Raw genomic sequence first — 14,002 nt, 5'->3', positions numbered from 1 at the left:
CCACCCCATTACAAGTTGATGTTTTCTTTGTCTCACCATCATTTATAATTTAGCTGAACAATATGGTCTCATCATTTCATTGCATAAGACCATTGACTAAAATGCGAATCCTAATATATATTCCGTCAGTCAATCAACTTTTGTTTTAGCATGAATCATGACTATGAAGCCTGCAAGCCTAGGAATACAAGGGGAACATCATGCACAGTATTTCATTCACGCAAGTGGTCCGACATCTTCTGTGCATATTGCATACTTGTTTAGTATGTGTACGTTGCGAGACAAAGCTTCATCTCGAACATTCAATTTATAAGATAGGGTTCTCATGTTAATCAATTTCAGCACAGTATATATCTCTGTCTCTTATAAGAGTGCTTGGGCTCACTGTTGCTGGCAAATGTATAGTTAGGGTTTTGAATTTTTATTGACGTATGTCCCATGAAAATTGTTGCATACGATAAATATATGGCATTTCACTTCACTCGCAACAATTTGGTTCTATCATGTGATTAAATATATGTTGTGAGAGTTTTTTTTTCTTCTCTTTTATAAGTTATTGTTACATGCATAAAATCAACGTTGTATGCAAGAATTTCTCTTGTCGGGTTATAGATAATTATTTTTCCTAGTGCTATACTTGGGGATCACAATTGACGTGTTTCTTAATTCATATGGGTGCCCTTAGAATACTGCTAGCCCATCCAAAAATTAAAGAAAAAACAACTGTTTGAAGCAGTTCACTTGGACATGGGTGTTGCTGGGTGGCGCAATTTTTCAGGTAGTTTCCACACAAATTCAAACGGTGAGCTGAAATTTTTAGGTAGTTTCAAAATAGTCCCTATATATGAGTGCATTTTTTATCATCCTTAAATGGTGGTATTGATTAGTGTTAGGATTTTGATTTAGGTTTACACAAAATTTAAAATTTAAACTCATTCACTAACAACCAATGCAGTGAGCATTACCACTTTTAACTACCACTTAAAAGTTGTGAGAAAAAATATTCTCATAAATAATACTATGAAAGTCAATGAGTCATATACCTCACACTTAGATAACCAGTTGGCTTGCTTGTGTATTATAAAAGAGCGGTACTATTCACACATCTATTTATACCTTTCACTCACACCCTTATTAATTTCTTTTTTTTATTTTCTTCAATTCATTTGATCTCACGGTCAGAAATTGAAAAATATGCGTGAGAGATAAATAGAATGTATGGATAACACTACCCTATAAAATATGCCAACCATTGCAAAGGTCTACCCAAAACATTCCCAAGTCATAAGATGATCTTGACCTTTTCAAAAACAAAATCTTGCTAATGCAGCAGATTCGTCGGTGAGATTTGGGTTGGATCTTCTCTTGCATTCCAGTCAAACAAGATAATTAATTAGTAAGCATTTAGGTTTTACATTGTTCAAAATTATGGAACATGATTGGCATCATTATCTTTTGATTTAGGTTTACATCGCTCGATATTTCAACGTTGGTCAATGATATAGAATTGAAAATTTGAAAGGTGAACAGTTAAGGTTGATCTCTAGAAGCTGACTAATGTCATGACTGATGAGGTGGCTCGTCTTTCATATAATCGTCATATGTATCTAATTCGATGGATTACCTTACCTAGAAGGACTTGCTGTAAAAGATCCCATAATTCTTTTTAGGTAGTTAATAGGTGTCTTTATCCTTGAGGTGGAGACTCCAAATGATAGATTTGTCCTTAGAAATCCTACCAATTTTAATCAATGGGGAAAACGGGAAATGTAAAGTTCGCCTAGCGTCTCTGAATTGGAGGAAAACCTTGGCTAGAAACTTGAACTAGAAATCTGACCTAGGAAAAAAAATAGCTAGAACCAAACTACAAACTATTTTCGAAAGGGGCATTTAGATTTGGGTACGTAAATCAACGTCAGTAGGTTAAGTCTAGTATTATCTTACCTACCACTTTTATTTCTTTTACACTCATTTTATTTTTTAAATATTGGAGATTAAAATTAAGATCCACTTAATATCTTGTAACAAAAACCAATATATAACACAAACCCATCTGCTTAACATACAACCCTAACTCAAGTAACAAATATATGAATGTATATTATACCTCTAAGCGAGATATGAAACCTAACTAAAAGGTAGAAAAACATAATATACCTACAAGTAGACACATTAATCTGTGATATAGGTTGATTATTAAAAAAAAATTTGTAATATAGGTGGATAAATACAACTAACATGTGATAGAAGTTGATTATAAAAATTAAAAATGAAATCTATAAATGGGGTTTAAAGCTGGAGGAAGAAGAAAAATAAAATAAAAATAAATAATTAAAGAGATAATTATTTTAAAAAGTAATTTTTATAATAAATCTTATCATCAAAAAAATAATTATGGAGAATAAAATAAGAGAACTGTTATTAGCACTCTAAAAATCTTATTATACATTCCTTGCAAGTGTATTTTTCTTTCAAATTAAAGAAAATTTGGAATGCAAAATGTGATTTTTGGAGGGGGCTTTTAGATCCAGGTCCAAAAACATAGATGGTTTTTAGGAGTGAGTCCAATTACCTAATTATATGTATTTATTTTTTTAATGCTCATTTTATATTTTCTAAAAGTATTAAAAATCAATTAAAATCTTCTAATATTATGAATTTTCAACCCCAAAAAATATATTATCTTATAACAAAAAAAATAATATATTGACATAAATCTATCTGCAAATCATTCTACTCTAACTCAAGTAACAAATATATGAATGTATATCATACCTATAAGTAAGATATGAAACTTAACTAAAAGGTAGGAAAAAAACATAATATATCTACAAGCAAGACACATGAATCTTACTTGATTATAAAAAAGAATCTATCATATAGGTAGATAAATATAATTAACCTATGATATAGGTTGATTATAAAAATAAAAAATAAAATCTATAAATGGGGTTTAAAACGAGATAAAGCACAAGAAAAAACAAAAAAAATAAACAATCAAAGAGATAATTAGGAAGAAATTTGATTTTTATAATAAATCTTATCATTTAAGAGATAATTATTGATAATAAAATAATAAGATTTAAGGAATTTGACTTATTTTAATAAATTGGACTATTCCTACTATTGACTCAAAAAATTGGACCTATATCAAGTTTCCCCTTTTTGGAGTGCCAATAACAATCTCTAAAATAATTAAATTTAAGGACTTGAACTTATTTTAATAAAGTAGACTATTCCTACTATTTACTCAAAAAATTGGACTTATGTCAAGTTTCCCTTTTTAGGAAATGCTCTGTAATCTAATCTATCATTACTATTGCTCAAACTGAGATGAATACTATTTATAGCATTTCCAAAAGATGTTCTAAAACAACTTAAATTCTATTTTAATGAGCCAAATTTAAAAAAAAAAATTACATCTTCAAAAAACTTAGTAAAAGAGTCTCTATTATAACGAAATGAATAATCACTCTTTAAATTTATAGAGAAACTATTCATTAGCTAAATATTAAAAAAATAATAAAACACATGAGTAGACCCATGAGCAAATTAAAGGGAAAAGAAAGAAATATAGTTTTAGAAAATGAGTAGGTTGAATTTGAATTGTTAAAATAAAATATTCAAAATTTGTAAAATAAAAAGTGTTCTTAGTGATAAAAAGTTAAACTGAGTAGCACAACTAATTTTTTTAATGCTATACACTTGCTAGTTTAATAAAATTTAGAATTGTTGAGATGCTCAACTAACTTAATCATTTTTGTCCAATACAATAGTGAGATTCCATTCACTTTAAGTAGTACGTCTGGGCCATTTTCAAATTTTGGTTAGGGTACCACGCACTAGAAATACAAAACTCAACACAGGAAAAGAAAATCCCCAAACTAAAATGCTAATATCTAAGTTCAATTATAACCTTTGATATGCAATGAAGAAAACGTGTAAGTTTTAGGTCCTACAACTCTTGAGCCCACACGAGAGAATTTATGTATGAGAATTTGAGTATTGCGCTTTGGAGATGGCTTTTAGCTCACCATAAATTTGGTGAACTGAGCTTTAACATTGCAATTATGTAAATTCACGGCCTTAAATATTCAAATAGAAAATAAACATGTTAATCAAAACTTAACTAATCATTTAATCATCAACAAGCATATCATTTGGTTCACAAAATTTAATTTAAAACTTGTCTACCTAGCATTACTCTAATTAATTAGACTACAATGGTGTAGTATGTGATGTGATAAGTGATTCATACAACTAATATCTAATGAGACAAACTCATTATTTGAATGACATGTATTACTTGCCACATCAAGTAGCATACTAATGTAGTACAAAAATATAGTTTTCTTAATGTTTTTTAAACAAAATGTCAGGTACATAATAATTTTTAAATTGAGAAGCACTACTTCATTCTAAAATAAAAAATTCATTAATTATCATGTAATTGAGTAGTTAGGCATAATATGCGAGGCCAGGAGAGTTGTGGTAGGGAAGAAGGAGGTGGTGGGAGTGGAGGTGATATTAATGGTGGCGCATATAATTTGACATCTAATGCCTTTGTTTATATTTTCTTTAATCATTAGCAAAAGCTTGATCACCTGTATTAAAGAGACATCAATCCTATAATCTAGTTTTGACTCTGTCTTGAAGTCACAAAGCTCGTATTAATTTATGGAAGGGACCCCAGTTTGGTCGTATCATGACACTACTTTATATGAGGGAGGGAGAGAATAAAATCACTAGTTTTGAGCCACCCAGACCCACTCGTGCAAGGGGAAAAGGAGAAGAAAAAGGTTTATAATCATTGTATATCATCGGATAATCTCTTCTATATTTTATGTGTGTGCGTGCTCCCAGAAATTTGATGTACATATACATGAGGATTATTTAATTACGGGGATATGGCTGTAATATACAATATTGTATAAGGTTCGTCTTTAATTGTCCTAAATCATACATTTTGATAGCTAATTAAGCAAGGGACACGCGTGCTAGGAAACTAGTTTTAAGTAAGAATAGAACCCAACTATTTCAAATGTATTAGTGTAATTACTCAATATACGAGTCTTGTTAATATTAAAATAAAACAATTTACAAGGCGAAACCTCTTTCACCGAAAATATAGTTTTGATCTCACAACAATCAACTAGTTTTGATGATTCTTGACCTATTCGTATGCATTGGTCTATTTGTTTGAATTGCATTCGGAAGATGGCTTTCTATACCCCTCACATATATCGCAAAAGAAATGTGGTTGCGGACAATTTTGTTAACATGAGCTTGTCTTCTCCAACTTTGTATGGCTTGATTCCATGCTGGCTCATGCTGCTTTGTTTTCAAGCTATGTTGACTTTCCTAGCTTCCACTTCTTAAATTAATGTGCATCTTTGCATGCAAGTTTCTTACTTTCTTGTTATTTTTTCTTAACCTTTTGATGTTGCTTGTTCTGTTTTGCAGGTTTAGACCTTTTAGGTTCAATTTTAAAGGGGTTTGGTTTCATATCCCTCTTTTCTCCTTGTATTATGAGGGATTAGGTTTATATCCCTCTCTGACTAGGTGTACCATTTTTTTCGATATCAAAAAAATTCTCCTTGTATTGTCGAGGGTTCTTTAAAAAAAATAAAAAATAAATTTATTAATAGTTGAAGCATTGAACACGAGGTCGCCACCAACTAATTAAAAAAGGCAATGCCATTCACTGCATCATATTTGATTAAAACCCTTGCGTATCTAATTCTCATGTTACAATGAGCAAGTATGTGAACGCTGGATCCTATTCACATGATAGGACTGCAGACTAATTTAGTTGAATTATTTTTGTAAAATGTTTAGCTCGGAGTGGCCTTGTCAACTTCCCAAAACTTAGATATGACCTAGCTGCTTATCTTTTTCTATCCTCTGCTACTTTCACTTCAACATTGTCAAAAGTTTCTGAATCACATGGATAAAAGAATGCAGACCATCTATTCTTCATAATCTTGTCCAGCTTGAATCGATAAAGATGTGATTTAATACTTATTTTGGGAAATAATATTATGTATGTATTAAAATTTATATGGTGATGACACTCGTATTTTAGCTCTACGTATCACTGTCGGATAAAAAAAAAAGAAGATTTTCTGATTTTAATTAGTTTATTAATCCTTTTGACACTAATATATATTAGGGGTTTAAAGAACCTTTGCCAAATATGTGGAACAAAAAGGCTGAGTACATAGTTGTAGTTGACACAATAGCTAGCGCGCGGTATCTCTATACTGAGCTCACCCTCCACTCATCCCCATTCTTGGGGTCTTCTGATTTAAACCCAGTCAACGAGAGTACTTTTTTATTTAACCGAGCATCTATGTGATTTAATTTAAATCCTAATTTTACATTTATGTATTATTTGTATAACTTGTTCGCCTTTCCTAGCATGGATGGAGCCAATTAAGGCCCATTAGAGGCAGATGTCCCCACTCAAGTAATTCATTGGCATACTGCAATTATATATATACACGTGTTATCTTTGAAGAAAATATATGTGTTTAATATCAAGCATCCCTTCATACTACTTCTACTTTATCAAATATAATATGAGCAAAGTGCTCTTGTTCTGCCATTCAAAACTGAAATAAAAACCTCTTACACCTCTCATGTATTAATATTTTTCTCATCAATTTGCCACTTTCTACTACTACATTGAAATTTTTGTAACATTGGAATTGTGATAGTAACATTGGGGAATTGTGATACATCATCATTTGAAGTCATTCCATTATCAGATTGGATATAAGCCATACTATGATAAGATTTTCTTAGTTGTTTTTCAAGTTGCCCTCGCTAGAAGAAATTTCTAGCTTCGTCCTTGTTTCCTAGTTATGTCTTTCTTTTCCAAATATGAAATTTTAATTTGAATCTTACGCCAAAATATTTAAACAAATAAATGAGCAATTGCGATGGACTATATAATTATTTAACTATGAGAATGATATCTATACAATTATTTAACATCTTTATCTACCTACACAAAAAAACATGAGACAGTTGTGAATATTAAAAGTTACCCATATTGAGATGATATGGGCACATTATAAGGGAGTAATTGCATAACTATTGTGTTAGTGATATTTTCAACTTTGTTGTAAGAAGATGTCTAAAATTTGAATCTCTTCTCCTCAAAACTTAAGACAATCGAGTGACTTGAAATGAGTACTTGAATAAAAGTGAAACTTCTAAACTTTAGGTTTTCAAAGAATAAGTGTATTATGAAAAAAAATTGAGAAAGCTATTTTGTTAGAAAATTATTCTTGTGTAAAAGGAATTCAGGTAAAGTCTAATTGATTTATGGATCGAATACAATGGTTCAAAACCTTTCGAGATTGGGGTGGAAAGCTCCATTGTTTCTTAATGAAGTCGTATTAAAACGTGTGGCATTGGAATTTTTCGAATGCAGTGTATTAGACAGTGACAGAGAAGAGAAATAAATAAATGGTAGTTGAAAGCAAAACAATGAGAAAAAAAATTTAGTGGGATGCGCAGAAGAATCGGAGATTGGTGCAAGGAGATGATGGGGTAGCTGCCAAAGCACTCTACATTTATATGAAGCCTCTCAAAGGAAGATCCCGACCCTACCACACCACCCCCCCCCCCCCGGCGGGGGCGGGTCAAATACAAGTTGGATTATTTTAATTAATCTTGAAAGATAAGCACTTTGTTAAATCAATCTGATAGAATAAAAAGAATCAATTAATCATTCGTTATAAGTTATATGGGCCATCAAAGCTTAAGAAGAGACTAGGGATGGGCACTTAAAACCGAAACACGAATCAAATCGGACAGCACCGAACGGTTTGGTTTTGTGATTTTCGAAACGGTTTCGGTTTTGAAACCGAACCGCAAAGTAGGACGGTTTGGTTTCGGTTTTGGCTTTTAAAAACCGCATCAAAACCGATTGCACCGTAATTATTAATAAGCATTTAATTAAATGTCCATAATAGATGTCATGTTTTAATTGGTTGTTTGTTAGAGTCCATACATTTATTATGAACTCAACCACACTAGAATATCATCATTCATCACTTTCTTTCTCTTCTACATAATATCATCACTCATCAGTAAGGGTGGGCACTTGAATGCATTGTCCTACACTAGATATGTGATCAAAGGGTAAATGCTCCACACAAAGGACGTTGAGAAATCGAAATTGCAAGGGAAATAATGCATAGCTTCTTTGCAAGTCTGTTTGCTGGACAATTATAATATATATATATATATATATATATATATATGCCATGAGTCCATGACATTGATCATTGATACATGTTTTTTATTGCACAGAGTATGCAAACCGTTCATTCATTTCTTCTTCCCAAGCCTTAAATTTTTGCGTGGCAATTGGTACCTAGCTAGCTAATAAGGTTCCTTTGTGAGGACTTTTTACTGGTTTTTAATGAGGGGTTAGTTTCATTTTATATACGGATTTATGACATTTTGTAGCAGTTCGATTGGCTATGCTTAAGTTTAATTTGTACCCTTTAGGAGCACTCTCTAAGATGTCTAGATTGGGAAATGCTTAATAATATATTCTAATCTTTCATTTCAAGTTCTGATTTATGATCTTACTAGAAACTACTTTTCTTCTAGATATATTCTTAAAAATAAGTTCTTTGTTGATTGCATTCATGTAAAGCTTGAGATATGCGTTTCATATTTTAAATTGTATATTTTTTCTTAAAAACCGAACCGATACCGTTTGAAACCGCACCAAACAGTTTGGTTTCATTTTGGTTTTGACTTCAAAACCGCACCAAATCGAACCGCAAAAAGTTTTGATTTCACTTAAAATCGTGCCGAACCTACCCACCCCTAGAAGAAACCATGTTTAATTCATCGATTTGTGTGTGTTTCGATTGCCTTAATTAGTTTATATCGGTAGTTGTTTCATCATATAAATGCAAGTTTTGACCTTTAAATAACTCTAGGATTGTAAGTATGCACTTACATTGAAAATAAACGTGAATGTAGTAAATTAACAATTTGATAATATAACATATATACATCAAGGGCGGCTATATCATCAATATTAGGCTAAAAGCGACAATAATCATTGTGATTCATTTTTATTGACATTTACTCTTTTGTTAATCCGCTCAAACACCACGCCAATCCCATTCTCTTCCCTATGTATAACCCAAGAAACAAAAATTAAAAGGATAGAGTTGGCTAAAATTCCGTCTCAAGTTCCCTAGCTCCTCAAATGTCAAACACATCATGCACACTAATCCCAAAATCAGTATGCTATTTTGGAGGGTCTATGGGGGTCAAGCATACTTGAACACCATACTTAGGTTTGATGGTGAGGACAATAACCGGAGCATGACGATAATTAGGCGAAACAGTAAAGCTAAATCGCGAGATTAACATCGCTAATATGATCTTAGCTTCCATCATAGCGAAAGATTGACCGATACAATTTCTTGGACCAGTAGCAAACGGAATGAACCTCCCGGGTGTGAAGGACTTGGAAGCAAATCTTTCAGGGTTGAACTCATTTGCATCTTTACCCCATAACTCTTCACTGTGGTGAATAGCCAGCACTGGAATCCATATTGATAGCCCCTTTGGAATATGTAAGTCGCCGAGTTTGATGTCCTCAAAAGCCATTCGAGGTAGAACCGTTGCTGGTGGATACAGCCTCAGTGATTCATTTATTACCATATTTAACTGCAACAAATCAAACAAATATATATATATATATGTGACCAATAAGCTCAGACTAAAACTCTAGGAACATGGTTCAGAAAAAACATATTAATTAAAGATATAATTAAAGGCATGACCTAGCTAGCTTGGCAAGGCTTATTGAAGCTTTTATGATTACTAGACATGCAAGGCACTGCCGCTGCCAAGCCTTTTGACTAATTTGACCTCCATTATCAGCTAATCTCCTTTTAAAAAACTTCAATTTGGTGTTCTGGGTTTTTTATAATTAGCATTTTCATAATTAAGTGAGTGATGATATTCATACCATGTTTTTATATCACGTTTCTATACCACCTTAGGTGGCTGATATGTGGAATTTTAGAACTGTGGTCACTTAATTTAATTACAGTTCTAGTAATTAAATTGAAAATTTGTTAGAACTGTAGTCACTTAATTTAATACAAGCGAGTAAAATCCGAACTTAAGTTTACACGTAGGTGTGGAGTTTTAGCCTTTAGGCTTAAGCCTAAAAATCTATATTTGTTTAAGAATTTTGGAAGCATTGCTTAGTGGCTATAATATCTTGTCCCTTCTCAATACCTTAACTTTTTAGTAATTTCATGGCCTAAATGCCACCATACCAAACCACCAAAACAACTATAAGCAAACAATAATTAGAAAGATATAAAGCAAGCTTGGTTACCAAAGTGAGCTTGGAAAGTTGATCAACAGATGGAGTTCCACCATTGCATACTTGCTTCACCTCAGCCCTAACCTTTTCTTGCCAAGAGGGATTGCTGGCTAATAACATGACAGTCCAACTGAGTAAAAGAGCAGTTGTTTCATGTCCTGCAAAGAAGAATGTCTTGCATTCATCCATGATTAACTGCAAGTTTAAGCTGAAACCATTCCCTCTTTTTTTCTGCATCTCATTGAGCAACATCCCCAGCAAATCATTTCCATTAGAACTACTCCGACCGATCTCAAAGCTGTCCTTTCGGCTCTGGATTATCTCCATCAGCAGCCTCTCCACCTCCATTTTCAGAGATTTTATTTCTCTGTTGTATTTACTTGGGAAAAACCTGAAATCCAATTCAAAACTTCAGAATATCAAAAAGAAATTAGTTTGACCTACAAAAATAATTAGTACATAAGTCATGGGTTTGAAGCCGTTCAACAACTAACTCTTGAAAGTGATGGACAATTGACCAAGAACAAACTATAATAACTATGGAATCTGCCAAAGAAATTTATTGGAAAAACATGGAAAAACATGGAAAAACATGAAAAACATGGAAAAACATGGAAAACATGGAAAAACATGAAAAACTATAATAACTACGGAATCTACCAAATCAAATAAAATAAAAAGGTCAAAAAAGAGAAGCTTATTGGAAAAATATGGAATCTGCCAAAGAAATTAAGAATAAGAAAATGCGATCACGTATAAGAAAATGCGATCACGTAAAAGAAATCTATTGGCTGTTTTTATTATTTATGAAACATAAACGAATTCAATTAAATATCCTCCCTAAAATGCACCTCAAATCCTTTTGTGTACTACTAACCGGCTTCCGGGAAGGCACAAGTGCCTGCTTGCTTGGGCGCATAGTTGCTGCAGAACAGTGAGCAGTCGAAATATCTGCTTCCCCATCTCGTAGCTGCTATCGAACTCCGTCCTCGAAATTATGTCAGCTGTGAGCCTTGTCATGTATTCTCCAATCTCAAACTCCTTTTTCCCTGAAATCTCTATCTCATTTTTCAGCGATAGGAGCATCTCTTTAGTGCATTCCACCATGTACCCCGCATAGCTCTAATCAAAATTGCAATTTTTAATTCATCACAATAATTCCAGTTAGGAAATTGTTATTAACACTGTAAAATAGTCTTTATGCACTGTCATATTCCTCTTTATTTTATTTTATTTTTTTTTTGCGAGAGAGAATTCAATAATGATATTTTTGGAATGTTAATAACGGATACCATACATAATGGAAACATTAAGAATCATCATATTCATACCTTGAGTCTATCTCCTGTGAATACCGGTGCAATGATGTGGCGCTGATGGTACCAATCTGCGCCATTGGCCATCAGTAATCCGCGGCCGATGAAATGCTTGGAGCCTTGCTGTTGAAGCCATGACCTGCCGGAGATGGAGCTGTACTTGGACAAAAGCTCCTTGATCAATTCAGTCTCCGACAAGCACATCCGGGGTTCGATTCCATTCCAATATATGAATCTTTTTCCTAAAACCCAACTCAAATATCATAAAAAGACACAAAAAATTATATAGTGATCGATGTGGTGATCAAATTGAAAGAATTTACGAACCATGTTGTTTGGACCATGCGACATAATGGGGCAGGAGCCGGCCGACGATGTCGTGGTTGATCGTGTGCATGTCGTGAAAGGTCGATTTGGCGACAAGGGTGGCCATGTCCAAGATGTTGCCGTTGAGAGGGCGGGGTTTAGGGCCACGCACTCCTTGCTTTTCCATGATTTTCTTGATGCGTCTTGGGGTTAGGAAGTAGCATGAGAGAGTGTCGTAAGCAACTCTTAGTAATAAGCTAAGAAATATGACCAGTAGGGTTGTTAAGAGCACCGCAGCCATGGTGGTGATCAAATAAAACTAGATGAAGAAAAACAGAGGATTTTTTATCTTGCAAATTTCTGGCGTCTCACACTCAAATAAGAGAGATTGTGTGTGTAATGTGAAGTAGCGACCACCCCAATTTATATTGGCCAAGAGGAAGGCTTGTCAGCAATTAAAATTTTATTTTTGTCAAAGTCAGCAATTTTAAATTAGGACATATGTATAGTGTAACGCTTGACGTTCTACAATTTATATAACCGATTTTATTTAATAGAATAAGGGTGTAATCAAACTAGGATTTGAGAGGATTTTAAAAGATTTTAAAATCATAATTAAGTCAATTAGGATTTTAATAGAAAGTTTTAAATCCATGCAAATCTAGGTGTAATAAATTGATATTTTAATAGATATTTATAAAATCCATCCAAATCTAGGTGCATTAAAAAATTAAAGATTTTGTAATAAATCGATATTTATAAAATCCATCCAAATCTAGTGTAATAAATTGATATTTTAATAGATATTTATAAAATTAAAGATTTTGTATTTATTAAGTAGTGGATTTTGCAATATTTGAGAGCAAAATCTATATATAACCAAGACAAAATGAAAATCCCACCTTATCCTAGGATTTCAAATCCATTATTCTCCTCTTCTCTCTCTTCCATAAGTAAAAGGGTTTTTAACATTAGTCCTTGAAATTGACAAAAAAAAAAAAAAAAAACATTAGTCTATGAAAAAGCTTGATTTTTTTTTTTATAAATCTAGTATTTGATTATATATTGATTTTAATCCCTTGAAGTGTAATTTTATTGAAAATCATATTCTATTTTTGTTATTTTATGTGTATTTTTATTTAATGTATCCACTTTAAAATTGTAATTTTATTAATATGCACATTTTAGGGGGGTGTATTCAATTGGGATTTTGAGGGATTTTAATTCTTTTAATGAATCTAGGGGTATTCAGTCAGGATTTTAAGTGATTCTCTGAAATTCAATGTGTATTCAATCAGGATTTTAAGATAGTTTATTAAAATCCTTAAAAATCCGAGTGTATTCAATTAGAATTTTAAAGAAGTTTATAACATTTCAGGTGTATTCAATTAGAATTAGAATTTAGAGAATTTGGAACAGTTGAGGAATTAGAGGGAATTGGAGAGATTTTGTAGTGTATTTTAAGCATCCACAAATCTCACCTCTCCCTATGAAATTTCGAGGGAATTGAACCAAATTTTTATATGGAATCTCTACAAATCAATTAAACTCCATAAAAATTCATGAATTTATAAATCCATTAAATTCTCTCATATTCTCAATTGAATACACCCCCATTTTTATGGAGTTTAATTGATTTGTAGAGATTTCATATAAAATTTTGATTCAATTCCCTCGAAATCTCATAGGGAGAGGTGAGATTTGTGGATGCTTAAAATACACTACGAAATCTCTCCAATTCCCTCTAATTTCTCAACTTTCTCAAATTCTTTAAAATCAATTTCTAATTGAATACACCTAGAATGTTATAAACTTCTTTAAAATCCTAATTGAATACACCCAGATTTCTAAGGATTTTAATAAACTATCTTAAAATTCTAATTGAATACACCTTGAATTTCATAGAATCATTTAAAATCCTGATTGAATACCCCTAGACTCATTAAAAGAATTAAAATCCCTCAAAATTCTAATTGAATACACCCCCCCCTTAGTTCTT

General features: G+C 32.3%; 1 protein-coding gene across 1 annotated transcript; it reads right to left on the bottom strand.

Annotated features, from left to right (window-relative positions):
• Positions 1 to 9,276: 9,276 nt before the first annotated feature.
• Positions 9,277 to 12,304, bottom strand: LOC125474787 (cytokinin hydroxylase-like). Its single transcript, XM_048578767.1, has 5 exons — positions 12,025 to 12,304; positions 11,713 to 11,939; positions 11,259 to 11,503; positions 10,394 to 10,772; positions 9,277 to 9,711 (listed from the first exon to the last, which is right to left on the bottom strand). The coding sequence occupies exons 1-5, from the start codon at positions 12,302 to 12,304 to the stop codon at positions 9,286 to 9,288; spliced, it is 1,557 nt and encodes a 518-aa protein (XP_048434724.1). The 3' UTR covers positions 9,277 to 9,285.
• Positions 12,305 to 14,002: the final 1,698 nt, after the last annotated feature.

This window comes from the organism of the source record quoted next, unplaced genomic scaffold (genome assembly GCF_019419815.1).
Source record: "Pyrus x bretschneideri cultivar Hongxiangsu unplaced genomic scaffold, Pyrus_bretschneideri_v1 Contig13, whole genome shotgun sequence".
Taxonomy (NCBI): Eukaryota; Viridiplantae; Streptophyta; class Magnoliopsida; order Rosales; family Rosaceae; genus Pyrus; species Pyrus x bretschneideri.
Note: the sequence above shows the minus strand (reverse complement) of the source record. Positions and strands in the feature narration are given on the sequence as shown.

Excerpts from the sequence above, each read along its gene's own strand:
- LOC125474787 (XM_048578767.1), bottom strand. The coding sequence starts at position 12,304 with ATGGCTGCGGTGCTCTTAACAACCCTACTGGTCATATTTCTTAGCTTA. Across the intron at positions 11,504-11,712 it reads TCACAGGAGATAGACTCAAG|AGCTATGCGGGGTACATGGT; the intron begins GTATGAATATGA and ends AATTTTGATTAG. Across the intron at positions 10,773-11,258 it reads TTGTGCCTTCCCGGAAGCCG|GTTTTTCCCAAGTAAATACA; the intron begins GTTAGTAGTACA and ends ATTGGATTTCAG.